This window comes from Sitophilus oryzae, unplaced genomic scaffold, assembly GCF_002938485.1.
Source record: "Sitophilus oryzae breed Bouriz unplaced genomic scaffold, Soryzae_2.0 scaffold_1188_pilon_pilon, whole genome shotgun sequence".
Lineage (NCBI taxonomy): Eukaryota > Metazoa > Arthropoda > Insecta > Coleoptera > Curculionidae > Sitophilus > Sitophilus oryzae.
Window position 1 is genome coordinate 861689 of NW_022145824.1, and position 27600 is coordinate 889288.

Below are 27600 nucleotides of genomic sequence, written 5' to 3' on the forward strand. Positions count from 1 at the left end.
TAAATTTAAAATTTACACTTTATTACACATTACTTCACAAACATGACAATAATTCCGAGATCTCAACACAATATAGTGTTTTACATGTCGCGGTAAAAACACAACTTACAAATCTCAATTTCAAATTATTTATTTTACATATATATGTATAAATAATTTTTATTCTTATAATTCAGATTAGGACCGGCCCAACCGAATCACGATCAAGTATTGCTTCGTTGCTTGCAAGCAATACCTATTAAATCGTACAACCATAATTATACCGTGTTCATTAACCAAAAACAATCTTAAAAATATAAAAAATATACATTCACAAATTATACACAGTTCTCAAATTTTAATTTTGCAAATGAGTTTGTTGCACCCATTCGCTACGGGGTGTTCCTGGTGCCGGACTAGCCCCATCTTCTTGCTGTGTTCTCGTCGAACATTCTGACTTGATGTTGTCATAATCGTTAGAAACATTGTCCAGACTTTGAAGATGCTCAGCTTTGTAAATCACTGGAGTACGCTCTGAACCTAACTGAGCGTAAGTTACTTCCGAAACCGGATTGACCAAATATTCCGGATTCTGATAGGTCGGGATGTCTTGATGGTAGTAACTGGGATAAGACAAATTGGTGATGCTAGCCACAGATGGCGGTGAGTGTTGGTATATTTGGTGACTAGGTGACTGATTAGGCGTAGGCTGGGAAGAGATTTGATGAGGAGGTGGTGGACTAGATGTCAAGGACCAACAGTTGAGTGGAGACATGATGGTTGTGGGCGTTTGTGCTTGCATCGTAGGCATCGAGGACCAGCTCGAATACGTTCCAGATGAGTTGTAGATCTGTTGTTGTTGGATGTGTTCTGGAGGATTATAAACTGCAAAAAAATATTTTTAAGTGATTTATACCACACACTCAATTTCTGTAATGGAAATAAAATATTTTAGAGTTTATAGGAGAATTGTAACTCAATAAAATATTTATAAAACAACTTTATATTGTAAATGTAGAACGATCTCTGGAGAATTCAAAACTCTACGTGTCATTTACTTTTATAAAGACTGCTTGGTTCAAGAGAGTAAAACCAGAAAATCACTATAACGCACTTCTAGTATTATTCGCATGTCGTTATGGCAACCTGTTGACTGGTACCTAAGTTTCTCTTAAGTTAAGATGCCCCGATATGTATTTAATATTGTAGGTAACATTGAGTCTCTAGTTTCACTCTTTTGAACAGCCATCTAAAGAACGTCTACTGGATCTATGTCTATGAAAGGAATGCGGACAAAAAAAACATTTAAAAAAACAACAATATATTTTATAAATCGCTACGTAAATGGAACCATGTGGACTTGACGAGTATGTCACAGCAAAATACTCCGCCCACTCACTTCATTGGCTACTTGCAAATTTGTCGAATTTATACTGATAGGAAGCGTCGTCTAGTTTTTTACGAGAAACCTCGAGAGAATATCATTTCCCTCCTTACGGATGCCTCGTACCTACAGAACGGATAGACGAGACGTACTGTAATTGGCATGTTATTGGCCAGCAAAACATACGAATGACGCTTATTTTATTATCTCAACATCACCATTTATCATTTTCTCCTTGTTTGAGACATCGTGGATGACATTAACACTTTGAAGAATGAGAGTCGACTAGTTCTTTCAATTTCTTGTTTTGAAGGTTCTACAAAAAAAACAAGAGGAAGGGAATAGAAATAGAGGTTATATATACGGGGGATATAATATGGAGTGCATAGCTAGTTCGCCTCCTCGTGGGCACACTGGATAACGCTAGATGAATTAGCAAACAATGGCAGTCAGACAAACTTAGGATCTCCTGATCATAAGGCACGTTCAGAAAAGAAGGTAGCTTATATGATGTATGACTCCCGGAAAATGATGAATAAGAGCCCCAATCAGGCCTATACGCTGTACTCATTTCAGATTACCCGCCCTCCAATAATCAGATCAACCGAAGAGTCAAATCCAATTCTTTGAAGTTTCACATGATTTTAAAAATATAAATATCTGATCCAACATTCAAAACTGTAATAAATGGATTAAATCTAATTCCAAATAAAACAATCAGTTAGAAAACAAGCATTTTACGTCCAAATTTTACTTTTAGAAGTATTTTAAGGATATCATAACAGGCCAAATGGTTCCATATAAAAGAGTAGACGTTTATAAATATAAAATTATGTAAAATATTAAAATATTTATGCTTACCATTTGGTGGGGGCGATACTGGTGACGTACTTTTCTGTCGATTCAATAAATAAGGAGCAGACTTCTGTCTTATCAGCTTTGGACCAGTTCTGTACTGACAAGGAGACATCTGACCTGGTGCTGGGTAAATTGACTGATGAGGAATAAACCATGAGCCATCTAAAAGAGAAAAATAATGAATTGACAAACAAAACAACCTGCTTAAAAGATGATGAAATAAAATGAAAATAAATACATATAAAGTTAGCCTTCAGATCTTAGCCTGACGTCAACTTGTTCTAGTTTAATTTTCATTGTGGAAATAATTTGTTTATAGAAATATAATTTATTTAATATACTGAGTGATTATTTTAATGATAAATCTTAAATTTCTGCTCTTGACAATAGCAGAAATTTTAGACCTTTAAATTGAAAGAAATGCCAATATTACGGTTGAATATATGATTTTGATTTATGTGAACAATCTACGCGAAAACTTACATTGCGCGTGAGGCTGCTGTTGGTATGTCGGCGAATAGTCTCCCCTTTGAACAAAACTGTTCTCTGGCCTCTCTTTGGCATCAAGAAAAGCTTTCGCAAAAGGATTGTATTTAATTTTTAAGGACGTCACTTCCTCATTCTGGTACGCCGTTACTGCAATAAACTGCGTCTCGGGAAAGGGAAACGTCATAACACGTCTGGATTCCGTCCCGACTTTAACCAGATGCACCCTTGGTTCATATTTGTGTAATGAGTTCAGCATTATTTGACCATTTCCTAAAAAATAAATATATTATTGTTTTTTCTTCGCTAGAGTGTATCACAAACAATATTACAATATTATTTGTATATATCTAATATGTTCTTATATGCATTACAAAATCTCAAAAATACTACCATTCTAACGCCAATTTTGCATAGTCATTTGCGACTAAAACCCGTCAATGGGTTTCCTTTCCAACGCGGACTATATATAATTAATATAATTACTACTTCTAATATAAAAATATATAAAAAACTTAGCACATTAACTTTTGGTATAGTTTCGCAATTTCCTCGATTATTAAAAAAAATAACGCTTTATTGTACAAAAAGCCAAAATAGCTTTATCGACAAAGCATTTACAAAACAAACAAAAGCACAAAAAATATACAAATAATAAAAAATATCATACAATACAAATCATACAATTCCAAAAAAATACGTCATTAAAATTACATTAATACATGGACATTGCAGAACACAAAAAAGGCATATCGAAACGTAAAATTTTACAATAGGAAAATTGTAAATGGATAGAATCATTTAAGAATTATAAAATATGTGTGAGATGATCAAATTTTTAAAATTCAAAATTGTTCATGATTAAACATCAACAAAAAAGTCGTTTACCGCATATAGGGCTCTCTCCAGTAAGTATAATTTTAGAGCTTTGCGAAATGCGGGAAAGAATGAAAGCGACTTGATATTCAAAGACAGATGATTGTACAGTATTGAGCCTTACTTTAACTAGTTCTGAGCTCGGGGATGGCAGATAAAGATCGTGGTCCGCATTCCTAAGATGATAGTTGTAAGATGGTCTTTCGAGAATAGCAGATATATGTTCTTGCGGATTGAGCAAACGGATTCAAAAACGAATAAAGAAGGAAGAGTCAGTATTTTGAAATTTTTATAGAAGTTCTGGCAGTGAGTTCTATTTATGCTCTATTCAAACATTAAATCGTTAATCAAATAGCCACTCTGTCATTAAGTAAATTTACAATTAGTATTGTCGATAACAACTACCCTTACATAAATAAATAGAAATTAAACACATTAAAGTTCCTAAGGACTGAATAAATTTTATATACATGGTGCGTCTCAAAAAAATTTTTCAGATAAATAACGACATAAATTAGGATTGATTTGAGAAACAATTGAATACGTCCATTCAATTGTTTTCGATAACTTCCTGCTGTACCGGAAATTACTACAAGTTTTAATTTTTAAATGGCACTCTCTGTATTTTTTACTTTGTTGGATAGAAAATGACACTCTGAATAGAATGACATATCATATGTCAACTATTGACAGTTTCGCATATGGTTTATTTGAAATTGTAACATGCGGTTCATAACGACAATTTGACCCGAAATACAAAATGCGTGGTACCAAATTATTCGTAAAAAATGCATTTTCCGAATTTGCTAATGAGCCACACTTGTTCCATTTTGGAATAATTTAGATAAGATTAAAAATACGATTTGGACATATTTTAACCGGCCAAGACAAGACACGAAAAACATTAGACGATCAAATATATTCTTCGAAGGCTCCCTGATTAAAAAATAGTGTTTTTAACACAGCCATGGCACTCCAGATTGAAATTTAAAATGCAATTTTTTAAGGTAAAATGTCAAAAGTTGACATATGATATGTTATTCTATTCATTTGAGTGTCATTTTCTATCGAATATAGTAAAAACATACCGGTGGTACCATTTAAAAATCAAAAGTTGTAGTTATTTCCGGTGTAACAGGAAGTGACTAAAAACAATTGAATACGTCAATCAAACCTAATTTATGGCATATACTAACATGCCAAATCGCGTTTTTTTTATTTGAAAACATAAAAAGTTATAAGGGTGAGTCACTTTTGAGATGCACCTGGTATGTTACAGTGAAAGTCTAAAAATCCAGTGAATGTTGACAATGCATCTATAAAAATTACCCGAAAACAATTAACCGGGTGAAAATTACCCGAAAATATTGTTGACTGAAAATAAATATCACCGAATTACTATTAACAGAAATAAAAATTCGGTCAATTTTCCTTCGGCCATTTGTTTTCGGGAAATTTTCTGGATACGGTTAACAATCACTCAAATAATTTTAATTGTAAAAAACTCACGGGTAATGTACTGAGTAAAAAATATTTAAAAACCAAAAATACTGCATAAAATATTACAAACAAATAAAATAAATATTTACCATTTGTTTTATTAGTTAATTTGACTTTGGCAAAAGATATGGACTCCTTCATCCAATGGGCACCGAAGTTCGGGCTTTCCGGATGAACATAGATCGGATTAGACGGCGGGACCTCCGCCTTTCCACCTGGCACCCATTCTCCATTGACGTACTTCCACCGGTGAGGGTCGATCTGGACAAATTCCAAAAGGACGGTGTACATGGCCTTAGGATCTAAGCCGGTAGCCGTGACCTTGACCACTGGGAACATCCTCCTGCAAATCGAGAGCGAAAATGATTGAAAGTGTTCTCTCAAATTAACACGTTCTTACTAAATTACCCACTAATTAGTACTCTATAATTAATTTAATATACAAGTATTAATTGTTAAACAGATAAATAAACGATATAGTCAAGTCTATTTAGACAAAAATAGTGAATGGATAGATTGAAGGTCTGGAGTTTTGGAAGTACTTAGCCAAATCTAAGCGATTCTACAGTACGTCCCCGGATTGTCTTCATAAGAGGAGAGAAAAACATTTTTATTATTAATATTTTGAGAAAAATGCATTGTTCTAAAATGGTTAATCCCGATTATTCTTTTCAAAATTTTCCATGCCGTTTTAGAAAAAATTAAATAAAAAACATGAAAATATAGTTGAATTTTGCTGAAGTCCTAAAAATCAAAAGGCGTTTCTATAGTAATATCATTTGAATTTCATTCTTTGATTGTTCTTTGATAGGTGGTTATTATTAATTTTGATTATCGTCATATTTTTTGCTTACCGTTGGGGGTTGGAACCTTTGGTGTTACACAGCAAAATAAAACACTAAATCATCACAATACACCAAAACACTTTTACTATTACACTGGACGCGCGTTTCGCTAACCATGTTGCAGATGATTAAGTCTCAAACGATGACTCAATGAGTCTTAATCATCTACTGATGATGCTAACATGGTTAGCGAAACGCGCATCCAGTGTAATAGTAAAAGTGTTTTGGTGTATTGTGGTGATTTAGTGTTTTATTTTGCTTTTTTTTTTTGTTTTTGATAATATTTGCTGTTAAAAGTAAAGTAAAGTAAAGATTTCAGTTAACGTCTCCTTTTTGCTGCCAGAGCTAATCTGGACGGGGCCTACTTTGTTTACTCGGAATCCGAACCGCGGTCCTCGTCCATATCATGGTCAATGGCCTACCGACTTGACAAGTCGACTAAATCAACTCTTACTCACGAGATATCCGACCTCATCCGGCCTCCTCGAACCGGCGTGAATGAGCAGTGTGTGTCAATAGATTTGCACGATACAGAGTTTCGAACCGGTCACCCGTCCATCCACTAGTATCGCCTTACGTCGCTTAACTTCGGTGTTCTAATGGGAACCGGTGTTTCGACGTAACTGGGCCGTTGCCTATTTTTTGCTGTTGTTAAAGTATCACATTTTCCGATAACTATTGTGTCATGGCTGGAACTGGGGGTTATATATTAATATAAATAAAATTAAATATATGATTGTGAGTAAAGTACATGTCGGCGAGACCTCATTATTGTTGAATGAAGAAACGTTGGAGAGAGTGGCGAAGTTTAAATACTTAGGCTGTTGGCTTAACCAACATATCGTTCCTTCATACGAAATCAGATGTTACGTAGAACAAGCCAAGAAATGCATTTCAAACGTCGCTGCTCTCAAATGGTCCACTAAACATCCAAATACGAGAGAAGTGTACAAGAAGTGTTAAGTGTGGTCGATTCTTTTGTATGGATGTGAGACGTGAACGCTTATTAAAGAAGCGATAAATAAAATGGAAGCTTTCGAAATGTGGACATACAGAAGAATGTTTAAAATATCTTGGACCACCAGAACCAGACATGATGAAGTTCTTCGAAGAATGGAGCACGAGAGACTACTTCTGAATATTTTCAAGCGACGAAAACTTAAATACGTTGGCCATATAACCAGAGGACCTCGATATGAGTTTGTCCGACTGATCCTTAACGGAAAAATCGAAGGAAAAAAGTGGGTTGGATGCAAGAAGCTTTCGGCAGGTTTGAGCGCGGATGAATTACTCCATGTAGCGCGAGATCGAGAGCGATACAGAGATATTGTTAACATGGCAGTCGTCAACGTTCACTAGGAACATGACACTTGAAGAAGAAGATTATATCATCCTTTCCGTAGCAATACTAAATACATTTTGTGCTTCTTTAGCATTTCAAAACGGCAAAAAATATGACGTTAATTAAAATTCTATTAATAACCATCTATCAAAGAATAAAAACGAAATCATATTATCATAAAAACGAGTTTTGATTTTTAGGACTTCAACAAAATTCAGCTATATTTTCATGTTTTTTTTTAAATTTTCTCTAAAACGGTATATAATAAAAAAGTTTTTATTCTTGTAAAGGCAATCCGGGGTACACTGTATTATACTGGGGTTCATAATATGCAGAGCTGCAATATCTCAGTTTCAAAAAGACTTAAACCTTGAGTCTTAAATTATTTCTAAAATCAATATTATACAGAGTGTCCCAGAAATAAGTGCAAATATTGTAAGGGGTAGTAGATCTCGATAAAAGAAACATATTTTCTCTTTATCGTTTTTCAAATAAGTCCAAAATAACGGAGTCATTTTACTAAAAAAATGATTTTTTGCTAAAATTTTGAGAACCACTGGATCTTTTCTAGATTTTCTTTCTTGTAAATTTAATCTAATACCTATGTTGCCATATTATCAAGAAATTATGTTTTTTAACTAAAAAATAAAAAAAAAATCCAAAACATTTTTCAAAAAATTTAGAATTTTGAAATATTTTTTTTGCGAAAAAAAACTCATAGGCATGTTTCTGGGATTGAACTATACTACCAGTTAAAATATTTGCACTTATTTCTGGGACACCCTGTATAGATCTTAAGTCAATTTCAACATAACGTTTAAATAATTTAAATCTTAAGTCTCTGACTTAAATTATTTTCCTTCAAGTGATTTTCGTATAAACTTAAATCAATAGACATAATGTAATTTAAGTCATTTTTATGACTTAAGTCTATAGAGTAAATTAAATAAAAAATATTTTTTAATTAAATCTGACTTATCTAACTAACTCTTTTAAAAGATTTAAACCTTTTTAATGACTGAATTCTTTTTCTATTTCGGAATATTAAATCCAAAATCATTTTGAAAACTACTTAAATTTTAAGTCTTAAGTCAGCTTTCGAAAAAAATACTTAAAATCAAATGACTTAAGTAATAAAAATTATTTAATTAATAATCAAAAAAGACTTAAGTTTTCTGTGTTTTCAGCAGCACAAAACCTGAAAACTAACAATCTTTAAACGACGAGACCAAGCATTTAAAAAACATCAAAAATATATCTACAGGGGCAGATAACCCACCACTTGTGTCGATCAACACACTGAAGGAAGCTATAGAAACAACCATCAAGGCTAAGCAGGAAGAGACGTGGCAACACCGTGAGGGCTACATCTCGAAGACTATGTCCAGTGGTAAATAGCAAAAAACAACTAGTGCACAAAAAGAACTTAGTACGCATAATTGTAGATGTCGTCACTGGAAATTGTCCCACGTCCAAACCAAACCTCGTGAGATGGAAGATTTCCAACGGCGACTACTGTAGAGAATGCAGAAAGAAAGAAATGATCATAGAGCACCTGCTGTGCCACTGTCCGGCACAGGAAAATTGACGCTTTAAAAATTTAGGGCACGGTTTTTGGAGGGACTAGAGGAAGCAGCAAAAGCCAATATCAGCGACATCGGGAACTTTGCACAGAGCTGAAAGTGCTTTAACGCAAAGAAAGAATGAGAGAAAGGTTTGCTATACAATATACAATATGGCAAGGCCTCCGAGTGAGGAATCAATCAGAATTTCAAACCCCAGCAACGAAACCAAATCTAACGCAGCAATCAGCATAGACTGGATGGATATAATAGAAATAAATAAGATGAAGTAATAAGATGAGTTCAATATTAAGATTAGAAAAAATATAAAAAATATTAAAACAAAAAATACATCCTAAATTAAGCAATCCTCTTTTAAATTTCTTAGTTAACATGCGATATGACGTTAAACTAAAATACGATCATGTGAATCGGAGAATTAAACATGTAGAATGTAGAATGAGTGAGAGGAAGGGTTAATCACTGCGACCTTAAAGATCTATTGAGATTCCTTGAGTTATAACTCCATCACACTGTATATATATATATATATATATAACCCATCATGGCATTTTCCTGTTGTAGGGGGGACAGGGTATTTCCTATCCTCCTCTGACAACCGATGTTCTTCCTCCTAGGGTATACACCCTACCACGGTTGGAGTTTGGTCCACCGTGCCCTTCACAGTCGAGGAGCTTGCCTCCGGCTGAAGTACCCGTGAGGTGGAGGCTGGAAGATCTATCTCCATTTTCTCCACCTCTTTAACTTGGTCTCTCCTTAGACCTGATACCGGTGTTGTCTTGTATCTATAATAGAGAATATATCACTCTTTCTCTATTGCCTCCTTGGATTTGAGGTCAATTCCTACTGTGAGGACCTGACCATGACCCTCCTCCGTCGAGTTGATAACTCGCCAACTCGATGTCCTTACATTAGAGTTCTGAGCCCTCATAAGAGTCAGCAAGGTGTCTTTCCCCTTGCTCCTCGGCAGAAAGACCGTGATGGCCGTGGAATATGAAGTTCAATATATCGTCACGAGAATGTTCACGGGATTGTGAATAGAATAAATAAAGTTTGGCATTATTTACATAATGTTATAATATCGATTGACTTCGCATATATGAAAATGGATTTTAGTATAACAACGATCGATTTTTCCCAAATATCGTGTATTATTCATGAGTCGCTGTCGTGGCTTCGAGGAAAAGTCATTAAATGAGAAAAAAAAGGTTGACCCGTTACGGGCAAGATGCACGTCTCTGGTACTGTTTGGACAATATATTATGGTTTAAAATGTTTTCGGGTACCAAATTTGTTTCAGGTCGGACACTCTCGGTCGGTACTGTCTGTATCAATATTGACTTTGGTCGAACAACGCGTTTTTTTATGAATTCATGTCCTTCGAATTTGTATTTGCAGAAATAAAAGTTTCTTAAGCGATAAAAACGTAAGTATAGTTAATGTAGTGATTCTTGGTCTATGATATAGGTACGTGTTTTCATCATGGTTGGTTGTTTTGTTGAGTTTTTATGGTACTAAAATATTATGTAAGGATAGGAAAACAATATAACATACACTTAGATCCATTTTAACACCCTACAAACACCTGGACAAGAAACAAAAAATGTAATACACAAAATACCATGTGAATGTGAAACCTCTAGTCCCTTAAATGTTCGAACTAAAGAATATAGAGATTATTTAAGAAAGGGTGACTTTCACAAATCTAAGATTTGTCAGCATTCATGGGACACAGGGCACAAAATAGATTTTAACAATGCAAAAATTATAATGAAAGAAGCGATAGCCTCTAAAAGAAAAATAAAAGGGGCTTTTTTAATACAATCTAATAAAAATAAATGTATTGCTCATGCATCTGTAGATTTAGTAATAATGTATGGCAATCGCTTCTTTGATTTTAAATAACATAACATAAATAAACATAATATACGTAAAAATTAAAAACAAATTAAAAATAATCATACAGAAAGTTTGAAGCTTTTTGGCTTTACCTTATTAAGTAAATTTGTTATCAGGTAGTAGATAATTGTTAATTTTGAAGTTTAACTTGATGTAATGTCATTTTCACAGGACGTCAACGGTTTTTGTAGACGTATCTGTTTAAAAAAAACGTGTTCTCGAATAGTTGCATTTAGATATTTTAAATAGTTCTTTTCTTTGTTCTTTCTATTATTTTTGCTTCCGACGACGGAAAGAAATATACTTTCCGAAACCTTAAGCATTTTTTTGTCCGCTAGGCAAATTTGTTGTTAGGCTGACAATTAGTCTCTGTTGACAAAAAATAATTATTTCATTTTGTAGATTTTCTTACAGTCGAAAAGGACTTTTATGGAGAGATAAACCCGCCACAGAAGTATAGATATAGTTTTTAAATATTTTGTATTATACAGGGTTGTTCGAATCGTAATCGGGAATCAATGATAAACATTAAATATGCTCACTAAATAGTTTTAAGATTTATTTCGTCTTACACACATTTTTTAGCCGACCATACCAACAAGTATGGTAGGCTATTAAGATCGGTATTTTTTTTTTAATTTCACTCAAAATGAGTTATTTGGGTCATAAATGACCTAAATACAAAATATTTTCATGGTGTCTGTCATTCAAACTTCATCACTCAAACCGCTAAACCGATTTTAACCAAATTTGGCACAAAATACTGTGGCACCCGAGAATCTGGCCATTAGTTTTTGGTGGGGGAGGGGTTTGGTAAGGGAGTATGGGAGGGGGTTAAAAATGTTAAAAAATCATAACTTCAAAATTACAGTGGCTAGCGAAACGCGGTTTTTAATTTAAGATTAGGAATAATATTTGCAACAAAATTTGTAATAACATCAAAATCAGTCAAAGTCGCAGTATTTGAGATATTCCCTGTTTCCGCAGTCCGTTTTTGAGAAAATCCGTGTGGAGAACTCCAAACTCCCATCAGACGCGACCCCAGGTGGGGGATGGGGGCAATAACCGCGGACCAAAATTGGAAAAATTCCTTTACTTTAAAACAAAGAACTGCCTACCAACTTTTTATTAATATATTTTAGTATGGGCGGCTATACGTGTCTCCCGGCGCCATTTTTTTTCACTACAACACAAACTGTTTTATCATATTTTTTTATAGAAAATTTTATGATTAATTTTCAGTTACAGAAAAGCTCATGAACGAAAACGCCTTGCGTAACCATCTTCTGATGCGTGTCAAATAATCGTCAGCGAGTAATGGCAGTATGTATGAATGGATCTGACAATAAACAAAACGCACAAATCGCACTTGAGCACCAAATCTGTGGTGGCTATTTCCTTCAGTTTAATGAACAGAAGTTAGCACACTTGGACACTTGGACACTTGGGGGGGGGTGAACGCCTTTTTATGCTTCTCTATACTATGTAATAGTATATTTTATATAAAACCCTACTTAGCCTTCAGCTCCATTTACGGTTACATAAGTGAAGTAAGCTTGAATTTCCAATAGGCCGCTGGAAATTTGTCGTTTTTTTTCAATCAATGATTACGGCGTAATGATTATGACATTATTACACCCAAAGATAACAAGTTTGATTCGCTGTTTCTCTTTTGTATAATATGATCATCATAAAACAAAATTACTATCTATTTTACAAGCTGCTAAAAAGCACTCAAGTATAAACCGTTTAAACTGTTCTGGCGATAGTTAAATCTATCTGGTCTGTTTGTCTTTTCTCTAACTGTTGCTTTGTTTATAATGCTGGTTAAATAGGTTTACAAAAAATATGCAAAGAGGAGAAAACAAAATACATACCGGTAGTTTCTTGTAGAAATGAATATAGGGCCATGAAAAGATTTTAAAATACTTATAGATTTGTGGAGATATATCTTTCTAAATATAACTGTACTGAAACCAAGTTTCAAGACTTAGAGATTATCTTAAAAATGATCGAAGATTGTTTGATTTCATTCAGACAAATTATATTTATCCGTTAGTGATCTTGCGGAAACTAGAAAAGTGATCAGGCATTCCCTTTCGGTAGTAAAAAAACAAAAGATTGATGATTGACATGAAACATCGGCCAGTGTACACGTCAGTGTTACAATCCCTGTTAAATAAGAGTTATCGAAAAATGGTAGGTTGTGATACTTTCCTCCACAACCATCAGAGCCGAGGGATGTCTCACTTGAGTAAAAAATGTACATGTACTGCCAAAATATCACTTTACTGCCAAGCGACCGCCAATGATTGCAAAGAAGACTGCCATGTAATTTATATTATCGACTGCCAATGACTGCCAGCGACTGCCAAGAAAATGTATATGTAATTCCAATAGTGAGACATCCCTCGATCAGAGCTTTTCATTTTCAAATCATCAAACTGACATTTATATGTACCAAAAGAAGAATTAATAACTATAAATCTTGTTGACATTTTGGATTATTCACGTCCTCTTTTAAAACAATGGAATCAAACCGATGAAATTTATTGGCTTGAACAAATAAAATTGGCTTGAAGGTTTCATCAGAAGCGATTGTTTACTGCATTTGTCTATGTATTTTTTTATTATAGATTCCCTATATATCTTATTCAGCTTAACTTAATGTATTCTAAGTTATTAATATTTATTTTTGATTGATATAATTTTCCTAAAAATATCTACTTTAATAAAACCACTTAAATGACATTAAAATTGAATGATTATAAGATAATTAAGCGGCAATAAGAGATCAAATGTCTCTTGAGTGCTATACTATTTTATGTCGGAAAATTTAATAAAGCAAATTATCCAGTTGTTTAAGAAGTTATTGTTTAAAATGGCAGCTTTCGCATTAATATATTTAAATCCCATTATTTTAAATTTTTGTCTATAAAGAAACGTTACTGGTTGGTCGCTTAAAACAAGAATCCCCAACTTTTGACGACATGACACAAAGAAATATTTTAAATGACCCCTTTGTTTTAGTTATTACAACGAAGCCGGGATCAATGTTATTAAATTAGTTATACGACAGTTTAAAAGTTTTCCACATTTATTTGTTCGTACCCACCGCTTTTAGTCACTATTTTTAAGTTAAAATATTAAAGGATACTGTTTGTTCCATTCTTTGTACACTCAGATGCCAAAAAAAAACGCAACAGAGAAATTTTTGGTCAAATTTAAAGTGTTATATTTTTGTTATTTTTAGCCCTATTTGCATGAATTTTTTAGCATACTGTATATAATTATATCAACTTTAATTCGCAAACTCAGTTTTTTGTAAACTTTAGAAATTGAGGGGGTTAATCGAGGGGTTGTTTTTTTATCCTAACTTTAAAACACCCTGTGCAATAATTTCTTGTGTAAATTTTCCTAAAATATAATTTTACGGTAAGAACTATGTCTCCTGAGCATTTTGTTTTTTCGATCACGTCAATGCATGCTTTGGTTAATTTTTAAGAGCGAAATGAACTGATCACGATTAATTTGCAATTTTTTTAGTTATCATTACTTTTGATGTAATTTTTTAAAAAGACGAGATGGGTTTTGGTGACTATTGTCGTAACGTCATATTACGCTGCATTGGAAAATCTATACTAAATTAAAGAAAACGTTAAAGACTAACGATACAGTCCTGGTTTTAATAAGCATTAATAACGATAACAGAACTAACGATATTAAGGAAAATATCTGTAATACTGAAGTATACAAACTGAAAAAAAAATGTAAAAATACCCTAATACTTTGTATTGCTCCCCTGGCTGCTATAACAGCCTTTAAACGTTTGTTCATACTGTCATTGAGGCTGCATATATCATATTGCGTTGTTTTCCTATTCTTCTTTAAAGACCAAGCGAAATTCATTTAATGAAGCTGGTAACGCTTCGCGCCCTCTAACCCTCCTGCCAAGCATTTCCCAAACGTCGAACATGATGGGCAGTTCATAGTAGTATATAGTTCACAATAATCACCAAAGCTGCCTTGTCATATTGAAAAAAAAACTTATAAATAAATTATAATTGAAAAAATTGCAAATTGTTGGTGGCAAGTTCATTTCGCTCTTAAAAATTAACCAAGGCGTGTATTGACATGATCCAAAAAACAAAATGCTCAGGAGACATGGTTCTGATCCTAAAATTATATTTCAGGAAAATTTACACACGAAATTATTGCACAGGATGTGTCAAAATTAGGGTGAAAAAACAACCCCTCGATTAACCCTGTATAATATGCCAAATACTAAAATTTATAAAAAACTGAGTTTACAAATTAAAGTTGATATAATTATATACAGCCTGCTAAAAAAATCATAAAAATAGAGCTAAAAATAACAAAAATATAACAGTTTAAATTTGACCAAAATTTTCTCCGATGCGTTTTTTTTGCATCTAAGTGTCCCAGACTCAGACCCGCATACAGGGTGTCCCAGAAATAAGTGCAAGTATTTTAACTGGTAGTATAGTTCAACCCCAGAAACACGTCTATGAGGTTTTTTTCGCGAAAAAAAAAATTGAAAATTCAATATTTTTTAACATTTTTTTGGAAATTTTTTTAGTTTTTATTTAAAAAAACATAATTTCTTGGTAATATGGTAACATAGGTATTAGATTAAATTTACAAGAAAGAAAATCCAGAAAAGATTCAGTGGTTCTCAAAATTTTAGCAAAAAATATATTTTTTTGAAATTTTCCAAGTAAAATAATTCCGTTATTTTGGACTTATTTGAAAAACGATAAAGAGAAAATATGTTTCTTTTATCGAGATTTACCACCCCTTAAAATATTTGCATTTGTTTCTGGGACACCCTGTATTAAATACGAATTAAAAGAATAAAACGGATTTTCTTATTTATTTTAAACAATAGGGTATAAGAAACTATAATTGAGCCGTTTTTTTTAACCTCTGATGTTTGGAAAAATGTTATGATCATAAAAAGTTGTGAGTATACAAAGTTGTTAAACACTTAAGCAGCGCTCTCTGTTATAGTGGATAGCAAATTGCAGGAAAGACGAATGGGCATGAGATGCAAAACCATGATTGCAAAAACGTTACAGGGATTACAAGAAATGTTGAATACAAATACCTGACCATACGAGGTTTTGGGACTTATTTTGAACATAGATAAAACTAAAATCATGTGCGCTCCCCCGGAAACTCATAACAATGCTATGCAAATCGGAGAAGAACTATTGGAATATTATAGGTAGGTTAGGTTAGGTTATTTCGGTTAGGTTAGAAATTCAGCACAGAATTAGCAGTGTGTCAAGAGCATTCTGGAAATTAAAAGACAGCGTTTTCTACAATCATGACTTGTGTACAAAAACGAAACTTGCAGTGTACCGAGCAATAATAATCCCCACGGGTTGAGTATGAATGGCTAATGTAGCTAGACTTCGCACATATATATTATTCAATAAAGACGTTTATTATTATATTATATTATTATTATGTTATATGGAAGCGAAACCTGGGTTTCGTACCGTCGGCACATGAACGCATTAAACCAGTTGCAACTACCTTATACAACTATTAAGAATCAAATGGTACCACCATGTCTCAAACGTATTGGTCCTTGAAAAATCTAGCTGCGAGAGCGCTGAAGTCATGATTACTAAATCCCACTTAAAATGGGCTGGTCACATATGCAGGATGAAAGAATACCGTCTACCAAAATATCTTCTTTACGGTTGGCTTGTAGACGGTAAGAGGAACATAAAAGAGGTGGACATTGTGGACAACTCAAAATGTACAAGGATATTTTCCATAAAAACTTACAGGGGATAAGCTGCCGAATCAGTGGGAGGAAGCAGCACACAATAGAACGCAATGAAGAAGAATTGTAAACTCACTTAACGACGACAACCAAAAAGTAAAAAGGCAACAAAGTAATGAGATTATTGAATGCTCAAAGTGCGGAGAGAAATAACATGACGTATCGGGCTTTTCAGTCACAGACAAGCTCATGAAACCGCCTTGCGTAACCATCTTCTGATGCGTGTCAAATACTCGTCTGCGAGTAATGGCAGTAAGTAACACTTAAACTGAAGATTTTTCAAAAAGTGGAGTTAATTGAATTGTACAGGGAACGGCTCAATTATTAAACAAAATGTCACATAAATTTAAAAAAAATTGGAAATACGTAAGCCTTACAATAACTAAATTTATGATATTTAAGTAATCTACACTAATATATAAAATCCTTAAGTGACTGACATACTGATTAATCACGATCCTGCTCAAACCACTCAACGTAAAAAGCTCAATTTTGGCATACAGGTTGATTCTAGGGTGTAGAGGTTCGATAAGAAGGGATTTTTCGAAATTCCAGTTCCAAGAGGGTGAAACCACCCCTCAAATATTACAATATTTTTTATTTAAAAAACGGTCAAGTTTCCGAAAAAACGCTTAAACACGTATATTTTATTTTGTTTTTTTACATATTTTAAGATTTTTTAGAAATGTATACAAGGTGTTTTGAAAAATCTGGCCATTGATTAATCACGATATCCTGCTTAAAGCGCTTGACGTAAAAAGCTGATTTTTGGAAAACAGATTAACTTTAGAGTGTAGAGGTTCGACAAGAAGGGATTTTTCGAAACTCGAATTCTAAGGGGGTGAAACTATCTCTCAAATATTAAAATATTTTTTATTTAAAAACCGGCGAGTTTTTCGGAAAAACTCTTAAACACGTATATTTTATTTTCTTGTTTTACATATTTTAAGATTTTTTATAAATTTATACAGGGTGTTTCATAAAATATAACCATTGAGTAATCACGATTCTGCTTAAACTGCTTGACGTTTAAAGCTGATTTTTGGTAAACGGAATTACTGTGGGGTGTAGAGGTTCGATAAGGAGGGGTTTCTCGAATCTCAAATTCCAAGAGGGTGAAAGCGCCCCTCAAATATTCCAAAAAGTTGGGTAATTTGTTAACCACGATTCTGCTTAAACTGCTTGACGTAAAAAGCTTATTTTTGGTAAACGGATTTTTCGAAAGTCAAATTCCGACGAGATGAAACTACCCCTCAAATATTACCAAGTTATATAATAATATAGCCATATTGTTTTTTCTTATGCTGACATAAGCTTTGCTTTATCATCGCCATTACAAATGATTAATTCGACGCGAACGAAGTCGCTGGTACACGCTAGTATACTTATATAATAATAACTTTAAGTAAAATATTTACCTCTATTGAAACAATCGATAAATAATGAAGATATAAAAACAAATTTCATAGTAGTAGATTTTCAATACCATATCAAGATTATCAAGATTTCCTAATGAGACAATAGTAAAACGAAAGAGTTATGTATACTCTCAAATAAGTTATGTTCATAAAAAGTAAAAGAAAAAGAAACTGTCATGAGTTATGCTACGTAGAAACACCGGTTCCTGATAGATCACCGAAGTTAAGCGGGGTTAGACGATTCGAGTGGATGGACGGGTGACCATCTGGAAACTCTGTTGTGCTATTGTTCCATAGCAAGAATGTAAAAACTATTGACAAACACTGCTCACTCATGCCGGTTCGAGGCTAGATGGAGATCTCGTGAATAAGAGTCGATTTAGATACTCGCAAAGTCGTTAGGCCATTGAAAATGATATGGCTGAGTATCGCGGTTCGGATTTCGCGTTAACAAAATAGGTCCCGTCTAGATTAGCTTTAATAGCAAAAAGAAGATGTTAACTTCAAATACGTAAGCTATATTTTACTATTCATAACAAATAACTCGGAAGCAGATAAAATTGGGACTGCGAGATCGAAAACGTACTTCCTTGCTAACAAAGAAAACATACATACCTGCCACTTTTAGTCACAATCATTTCATTGGTGAAACACTGAAACCGCACCCAGAGGTCTCTGTCGTCGAGCGACACGGCAATATCTCGTTCCTGGACATCGCCCTTTTCCTTAATCGAATTTATGTCCGTCTCCACAGCCGAGAGAATGTGCTGGGCCATTTGAGTTAATCTGAAAACAAAATGTCCTCGATAATTACCACTCTTCGCCACTATACGATTCCGTTATTACATCATAATGTTCACTTAAGAGTCTGAAGAAACAAGGCTTCGTACGCGCCAAGCTGGTCGGATCATGACCGTCTCAGTAATGTTATTGTATTTTTAGTCCGTTCTGTTGCGCGCTTGATACAAACTAACACCATTTTTCCAAACAAGTTGACATTGTGACGTGGGCCGTTTGCCGTACCACTTAGAACCATTAGAAGAACCGTTTCGACCGCCATAATTGAAAATATAATTTAAGCGCTTTAATTCTATGTACATTTCGTATTTGGAAGATTTACCGGCCACGATTGGGAAAATATTTGGTATGGTTTCGTCACAATGGCATTTGTTGGCGATAATTGGACGCTTGTGACGTAGACCGTTTGCCAAAACGGAACCGTTTTTTCGTTGTTTAGTATCGTGTACTTTTGATTATATCCTGCTAAAATTGACGACAATGCGGCAATTTTCGATCAAAATAAATTGGAAAATGGAAATTGAAACGAAATTTGTAAAGGTGATGTAGAATGTAGAATGTTTCGGAAGGGGGTTAATCAAAACGACCTTACAGATCTATTGTGTGTCCCCCTTTCTTGAGTTATAATGAGTTATAACTCATCATACAGTCTCAGGGCTTTGACAAAAGCCAGTATCTGAGACGGCTTCACAGAGGTTACTTCTCTATCTCCGATATCAGCTATAACAAACTTCATAGCACGAATGGTTTTCTTCTTTACAGTGAGCTTGAAGAGGGTAAGAGGAAACTGGGTGGACAACTCAGGGGATTTTAACAGGACACTGTCTCCTCAATGCGCATGTAGTAGACTGAAGCTAAGAAAAAACGGCGAATGCAGATTCTGTGGAGAAAATGGGGAATCATCACTGAGTGTGCCGAGTCGACAAACCATTCATGCCATAAGCTTTGGTACCACTGATATTTGAGATGAAGAACTACCCTCTGTAAAACCTGGGACCTCAAGAAAGGAGGACATAATAGATCTGTAAGGTCGCGGTGAATAACCCCCTCCCACTCTTCTACATCCGTAATCGTAGACTGCTTCTATCAGATTACTTTTACGAGTTAAATAATTATAAATACATATTCTGAGTACTCGTCGTATAAATACATACTCTCATTGTCGTACATTGTTCTAGTATTAATGTATCCGAGCTTCTCTTTGAATAAGAAGACTAAGGAAGGAGCATTATGCTATCCATATATTCATGCATGGTGGGCGGAAAAAGCACTCTAGGGTGGGGCTTCTCGACAGTTCTGTTTGACGATTCATTTGACACATTTGAATTTGATTTGAAATTTTGTGGATTTGTCAGTCTTTACGGAGCTTATTTTATGTTATTTATTATTTATTCTACTACTGATAGTTGTATAAAGGTAGTAAATCTAGATGGAAATTGTGGCAGAACTTAAATTAACAGTGACACTATCGCGATTTATCGAAAAAGACTCTAAAATAGTTGGTTGTATAACGTGCGGTAGATCTCGGCAAAAATTGAGTGAAATAATGGAACAACTTTTCGCTAGTAAGTGACTATATAATATACATACGTGTAGTAAACCGATCATTTATGAAATTCACTTAAATTAACTAAATTATATATTTTTCTTGCATTTTAGCTTTTATTTATTACTTGTCAAAGATTAGATGTCAAAGAATTTAGATACGTTAATTTGACTTACCTGCTTCAGTAGCGTATCGGATGTTTGTGTTAATAAATACTTATTATAACTTATCGATTTTTATTAGAATTATATATTTTATAAGAATTTTAATAACTACCAACATTTATTCACAACGTAAAATAAAAACAACAAATTATTGAGTCTACCCCATCGTCTGCTACATCATAGTTTTACATTTTTTAAATAAAATTAGAACGGCACTGATAAACCGGAATTTAAGTCGGCCATATTTGAGGCCCATCGCGGTGTACCTAAGATTTTTGATATGCTCCTTCCTTAGTCTTCTTATTCAAAGGAGTTTCTTTTGTATGCCATGTTCTAATAAAACAAGAATATAGAAACTGCCTGTTATACCTATAAATACCCTGTATTGCTTATCTTGCGTTTTGAAAATAATTTGTTATGGTTTCTTTACGGATATAACATTAATATTGGCATAGATGTTTCTCATATTCGGACAGCATTCCTTTATAACGTAATGGTGAATTCCAACTTAAAAAAAATAATCATGCATACCTCCCAAGCGTCCTGCTATTGGTTGAAAGTATTTTATGATTATATACCTCTTATGATCACTTTACCCAACGTACTTGAACACATAATTAGCGATGACGTTCCAATGGCCCAAGGCTACAAGAAATAGAAAAACAGATCGGATTTTAAATAATTAGCCTTTTTGATGAAGATCCGTAGGAACATCGATAATGGATCTATATTTTACCAATCTTATGACTGTTATAAGTAAAGCAAACAAGAGTAATTTTGCCACTTTTAGTGTTTAATTATTGTTAATTTGTGTGGTAATTTTTAGATAATAATAGTTTGTGAGGTTAAAGGAAATGATATACTGAAAAACAAGTTGGTTGGTTCTATTAACATTAATATTTCGACGATGTGATAAAAATGTTTTAAAATATCAATATGAAATTTGCTATAAAAGATATATGATTTGGCCAGCTAGATCAAGAGTTTTTATGTAATGAATGAAAATATAGTACATTCATTTCATTCATAGTTTCATCACTGCGAAACTGTTATATTATTGTGATAAATAGTTATGATTTTGCTAATTCCAATAATTAGCCATAGAGGTACGATTAGTTCCTTGAGTGTAGAATACAAATAAAAAAAATATAATTAGGTAATTACATTACTTGAACTGCAAATAAAGTGGTTAATTTAAATTTTAATTCTGAAAATATACAGGGTGGTCCAAATTGTATTCGGGAAATTTCGGCAAAGTATTCTGCAGGTAAAAATAAGTAAAAAAAAATTCGTATAAGTTTATGTCCTAAAATGATTCGTTTCGGAGATACGGGGTGTAGAAGTTTCACTTGTATTTCGGGTTTTTCCAAGTAACTTGTGATCTATAGTCGATATTTGGATGAATATTGGTGTCTGGGAGTTTTTTGGAAAGGGAAATATGACTCTACTCTCTCTTAATACTTTTGTCGGTGCCTGTATAAAACTACTGAATAAAAAAATATACATTACTGTCGTATTTTACGTAAATAATGATTTCTCAAGATATTTGGAATAGAAATAGTCAATACACGTCACGAATTTGATTTGGATTTCAATATGACTTCTATTTTAGGGGGCACCAATTACGTGTATTTTAACTGTTATGAAGAGTAATACAGATAGCGTGACGAAGATCAGTTATGAAGAGTAGGTACAGACGAAAAGTTATTACTCTTCAAACCAGTTAAAAAATATGTTGGTGACGTCCTCTGCAAGTAGGAGTCATATTGACATCAAAATCATATTTCTCATGTCAAAAAACTCCCAGACACCCATTTTCATCTAATGTCGACGTTAGTTAAAACATTATTTGGAATAAATCGAAATAAAAATAAATGGATTTAAAGGTACTATTCTTATTAATCTACGGCTTTTCACAGTGCCAATATCATCATTTTAATGAACAATTAATTGGTGTTACTAAAACATTTTTCTTTGCCAACAGTTCTATTGAGTTTCAGAGGTTAATCGAAATCTAAACAACACACTTCACACTTTTTTTATCTCCAAACCACAAAATAAATTATAGTTCACACGTACGTTAGTGTAAATTGGGCTTAAATGACTCGATTATTATATATCTTATTCCTTATTTGTAAAATTTTACTATCTACACAAACTATTATAAATTATGGATAAAATTAAACTTTAAATTGTTCAATATACCTATATTTAATATCAGTTTGCTTGATATCCTAAGTTTTCGTGTCAAGGAAAACTAAATTTGTACAATTAACACTAACATTCCGTTTATTTTGTTTATAAAGCTGCAGCGAAAATAAGTAAAGCACCGACTAAACATTTGAAGTGCAAAAAAAATAAAAATAGGAATGTAAATATCTCGGTAAATATGCTTCATAGCAAAAATAAATAAAACATAATAAAACTCAAAATACAAAAAAAAACTATACAGGTTGATAATTTGTTTATTACTCGCGGCAAGAGCTTTATGGTTGAAATATGGCAACCACGGACCGCTCGTCGATAGACGACGCGACGGGACGAGTCGGCAGAAAACCCTATAAGTGTATGCGTTCTCAATAGGCAGTGTTGCCATTCTGTTCCTCTATAAGTAACTGTCCAGTTAACAACCTGTATAGAGCTTTCACATTAAAAAATAGTTTACAATAATAATAGTTAGTTTTTTAACATATCCATTACATTACAATTTTAAGAGAAAAAAAGATATGTATATGTCGCAGGCAGGCGCATAGAATAATACGGCTTTTTGCAAAAGACTAGTCACATTATAAAACGCCGGCCATTTAAACAATAGAAGGAATTTTTGCAAAAAGCCTAATCAGAATTAGGCATATTAAACAATGACGATATTGACGATATTTTCTGTATACTTCTGCAAAAATACTGCCTGTTTTCAGTCGTTTTACAAAATGCCAAATCGAGGCCAGGCAGATTAAAAAATGATCAAAAATTACTCAGCTATGAGCATAAGCATAAACAATAATTTATGTTAAAATTTTATTTTCTTTAGATAAAAACAACTTGAACCCTATTTCATAAATTATAATTATTATAAGTAACATAATTTTAAATACAAAATATATTAAAACCTTAATATTAATATCTCCTTGAATTATTATACTCTGTAATTTGATTCTGTGTACAGGGCTGTCTCTTTGTGGAACTTTGCTTTCTTTTTTTGGAACTTTTATTCTTTTAGAATAAAATGAATTTAGATCTTTATAATAATCGTCCTTAACCATACTCCATTTTACAGAATTATCATTTCTTGTGCCACTATTTTCTAATTTTGAAAGAGAAGTTCAAGAAATGTCGTTGTATAAATTTAGGCTAGTTTTACTAATTCGGCGTAAAATGTTTTGTGCAATCTGACTAATCTTCATCACAATTCACTAATCTTAACAGAGATAGATTCTTTGCAAAATATTCTTCTATTGTTAAAAATGCCGGCGTTTTATAACATGCCTAGTCTTTTTGCAAAATGCCGAGTTATTCGATACGCCTGCGACGTAGATATACATATAAGAGGTATAAAAAATTGAAATTACACAGAGATATTAGATTTTATATAGTTTAAATTTTATGTTTTCAACTTAGGTTTAAATGATTGAATATATTAAACTATATATATCAAAAATAAATGAAATAACTAGAAAAATGCATCCTGGAATACTTGCTGAACACACGATTTTAAAACATCTACTACTGACGAAAATACTAAAAGACTTTTAAATTTATAACTGGTAAACAGTGTCATAAAAAATAAATACAATAAAACGTCCTTATAACGCTTCCGGTTAATACCTATCCTGTTATATTGCTATCATATATACTTATATTACTTTTACTTTGTAGCGTTGGTCCGCATAATACACACTGGCATTTTAACATGACAGTATGTATACCTATAACGCTCATGTTTAAGTACTAGTGAGGTTCGTTTCTGGAGCAACAGCAAAGTACGTTTTAAAAAATATTAGGTTTCGAAAGGCAATAAATACACCCAGATATAGAAATTAAAATAATTATAAGTATAAGACTAATTATAAGTGAGAAAAAATTCATAAAGTACATGTAAATTTTGAAGAAGTTATATAGGGTAAATGATGCGACTGCTGTCGAAGAACAAACTTACTACTACAGAATATTACCAAATCCAACTGAAAAATTGTAAATGTAAATAAGTAAGACTAAAAAAAATATATTTGTTTAATGGAGATATTTAAATATACAACAATATCAAAAGCTAAACAACAATACAAAGAAAAATTTGCGGCCTCAACATGAAAATCATATATCGCACCCCCATTTTAATTAGTCATTTCACATCTCTATTTTATTTCTTAAAGTAAAAAGTGTTTACTACATATCCTAACTTGGAAAAAAATGATGTTCCATACGATAAAAAAAAACGGCGTTAAAGACAGCTGGGAAATGAGTTATTCCCCAGTTTTTTTCCCCAAAAATTACTATTGATTGTCATTCCGAATGACTCGATTGAATCGATCGCTGTCAAGCCCTAGATGTCATTTACTTGGCCTCTATTCTTCTTTATTGTTTTTAATGGCGCCAGTTAGCCATTACTGCCAGTTGGCCTTAAAAAGGTTGTAACTTATTTTTACATTGAGTAGAATTATTGTAGTTTAAAATTGTTGAAATTGAAATGTTCTATCCTTGTGAATGTCCTATCCGTGTTAATTTTTGGCAAGTTTTATATAAATTTTTAGCAAATCACGTCTAGAGATTGACTTCGCCAAAATTATTATCGATTGTTATTCCCAGCCGTCTTTGCCGCCGTTTCTTTCAATCATACGGTATTATACCACAATCACGTAAATAGGTATACTTTTGCAAAAAACGAGACAACAAAAAAAAATAACAGTAAAACAATAACAATAAACTTCATCTTGAAATGGTGCAACAGAATGGTTTTCATGGTCTTCTGTTAAATTTTAAATGTGGGATTATGAACAAAGTGATTTATGCCGTTTATTATTAAAATAATAATAAATAAATAATATAAATAATATATAATTAATATTCCATATTACTTTTAAAATGCTTTGAAAAGTATATAATTTCTTGGTAAATATTCAAAGTGTCAAAGAGTATATATAAAACAACCTCAGAGTTCCCAACTGGCAGGAGGACGACAGGAAGACGCGATATCCCCAAATCTATTTACAGCAACACTAGAAGAAATCTTCTGTCATCTGGACTGGACCAAATAATTAAAAATAGATGGAGAATATCTCAACCACCTAAGATTCGCTGATGACATAGTGCTAATTGCCAACGGCCCTGAAGAACTACAAGCACAAATTAACGAACTAAATACAGCCAGCAATAAAGTGGGTTTCAAAATGAACTTAGTAAAAACTACAGTAATGTACAACAAACTAGTGGGCAGAAAAGACATTATAATAAATAACACCACACTGGAAATAGTAGAAGAATACATATATTTGAGACAACCAATACACAGCTCGAGATCTCTACTACCAGAAATCAACAGAAAAATTAAGTTAGCATGGAGTACTTATGGAAGAAACTCAATCATATTCACATCTAGAATGCCACTTTATCTAAAGAAGAAAAGATTCGGCCAATGTGTACTACCAGTCATGACCTATGCATGCGAAACCTGGACATTTACACCGTACGCATAAGGAAACTGCAGGTCGCATACCGCTCAATGAAACGAAATATGCTGGGAATAACCAAGAAAGACCGTAAAAGAATAAAGTGGATACGGCAAAAGATCCAGGTAATAGACGTCATTCACAGAGTCAAATCTCTCAGATGGAAATGGACAGGACATCTGGGAAGAACAACAGGACAACAGATGGACCACAAAAATTACAGCATGGTACCCCAGAGGACTTAAGAGACCTAGAAGAAGACCGAACTTGAGATGGGACCATGATATTAGGAAATTAGCAGGGATAACTTGGGCCCGCATAGCCAACAATAGACAACAATGGGCCCAACTATACAAAGAGAGTATCTAAATATGAGAGGGAGGCTACACCATAATTGGAAATGGTTGAAAAAGCTGAAAATGATGATGATGAGGATGATTCAAAGTGTCATAGTTAAAAAATAACCATTTGTCAAAAAAGTCGTATTATGTTTTTGACATATTGTCAAACAACTAAGATATAAAAGGTATATCGCAATATCGCCCTGAAGCTCGTAAAGGCAATTTTTTGCGACCTCTTATATAGGTTTCACTTAAAAGTAGCTAGTTTACACAGACCCTAAAGGTTTCATATTTGTCGATAAGCAAAAAATCCTTTAGTTGCAACCAAAATGAGGCTCTTTGTATAATATGTATTTATTTGATCCTCGCTATAAAAATACTTTAACACAAAATTTTTTTTCTTGCTTCTGGCGCTTCCCAGCATATCACCCCTTTATTGAACGGTCAGAATAATGCGTTTATTTTTTGTTTTACTAACTCTGGATGTTTAACACTCCAAACGTATATTGTAATATACATATAAGATAATGACTAAACCACAGAAATGGACTTTCTATTGGTCTAATTCATTCAACTAGCCGTAAAATCGACAGCAACCAATAAAAAATAAAAAGCACACATACCTTATCATGAATAATCCTAATAAAACCTTATTTACTTCTTATCGACTTTCCTAATCAAACAAAGGCACGCTTCACACTTTTTGTTTTAAAACGAGAAAATAAATTAAGCCGCGTTCACACGCACACTAGTGTAAATTAGCCTTAAATTACTCGCTTATTGTTCGCTATTCGAACGATTTTTTCACACCGCTACGTTAAACGCACTCAACGTTCGGGCCGCATTGACATGGTACTTGGTCGTCGAAATGGTACCATGGTGGTAGAAGAGTCAATCGCGGCGCGGTACCACCTCTCGAACGCGATTGGTCGATTCTAATACCTGGGTTTGTTTCGATATGGTGGCCGGAGATTGGGTTTTTTTCTTTCGGGGACCGCGCGTAGTGGGTTGTGTAGGTTTACGATTTTCCTGGAAGAAAGTTGGTATGTGATATTTGGTCGACGCGACGGACGGTTGCATTTTTCAAAGAGCACATTGGA

The 27600-nt window shown here is 33.4% G+C and overlaps 1 protein-coding gene across 2 annotated transcripts; it reads right to left on the reverse strand.

The window, feature by feature from the left end:
• On the reverse strand, nt 1–27365 carry LOC115891620 (T-box transcription factor T-A). Of its 2 annotated transcripts, none has more exons than XM_030912131.1 (6): nt 27124–27365; nt 18604–18774; nt 5173–5426; nt 2705–2980; nt 2225–2383; nt 1–864 (listed from the first exon to the last, which is right to left on the reverse strand). In XM_030912131.1, the coding sequence occupies exons 1-6, from the start codon at nt 27129–27131 to the stop codon at nt 338–340; spliced, it is 1395 nt and encodes a 464-aa protein (XP_030767991.1). In that variant the 5' UTR covers nt 27132–27365; the 3' UTR covers nt 1–337. The 2 variants fall into 2 exon arrangements, with proteins under 2 accessions (XP_030767991.1, XP_030767992.1); XM_030912132.1 differs by lacking the exon at nt 27124–27365 and adding an exon at nt 18835–18923.
• Between the last annotated feature and the right edge of the window lie 235 nt (nt 27366–27600).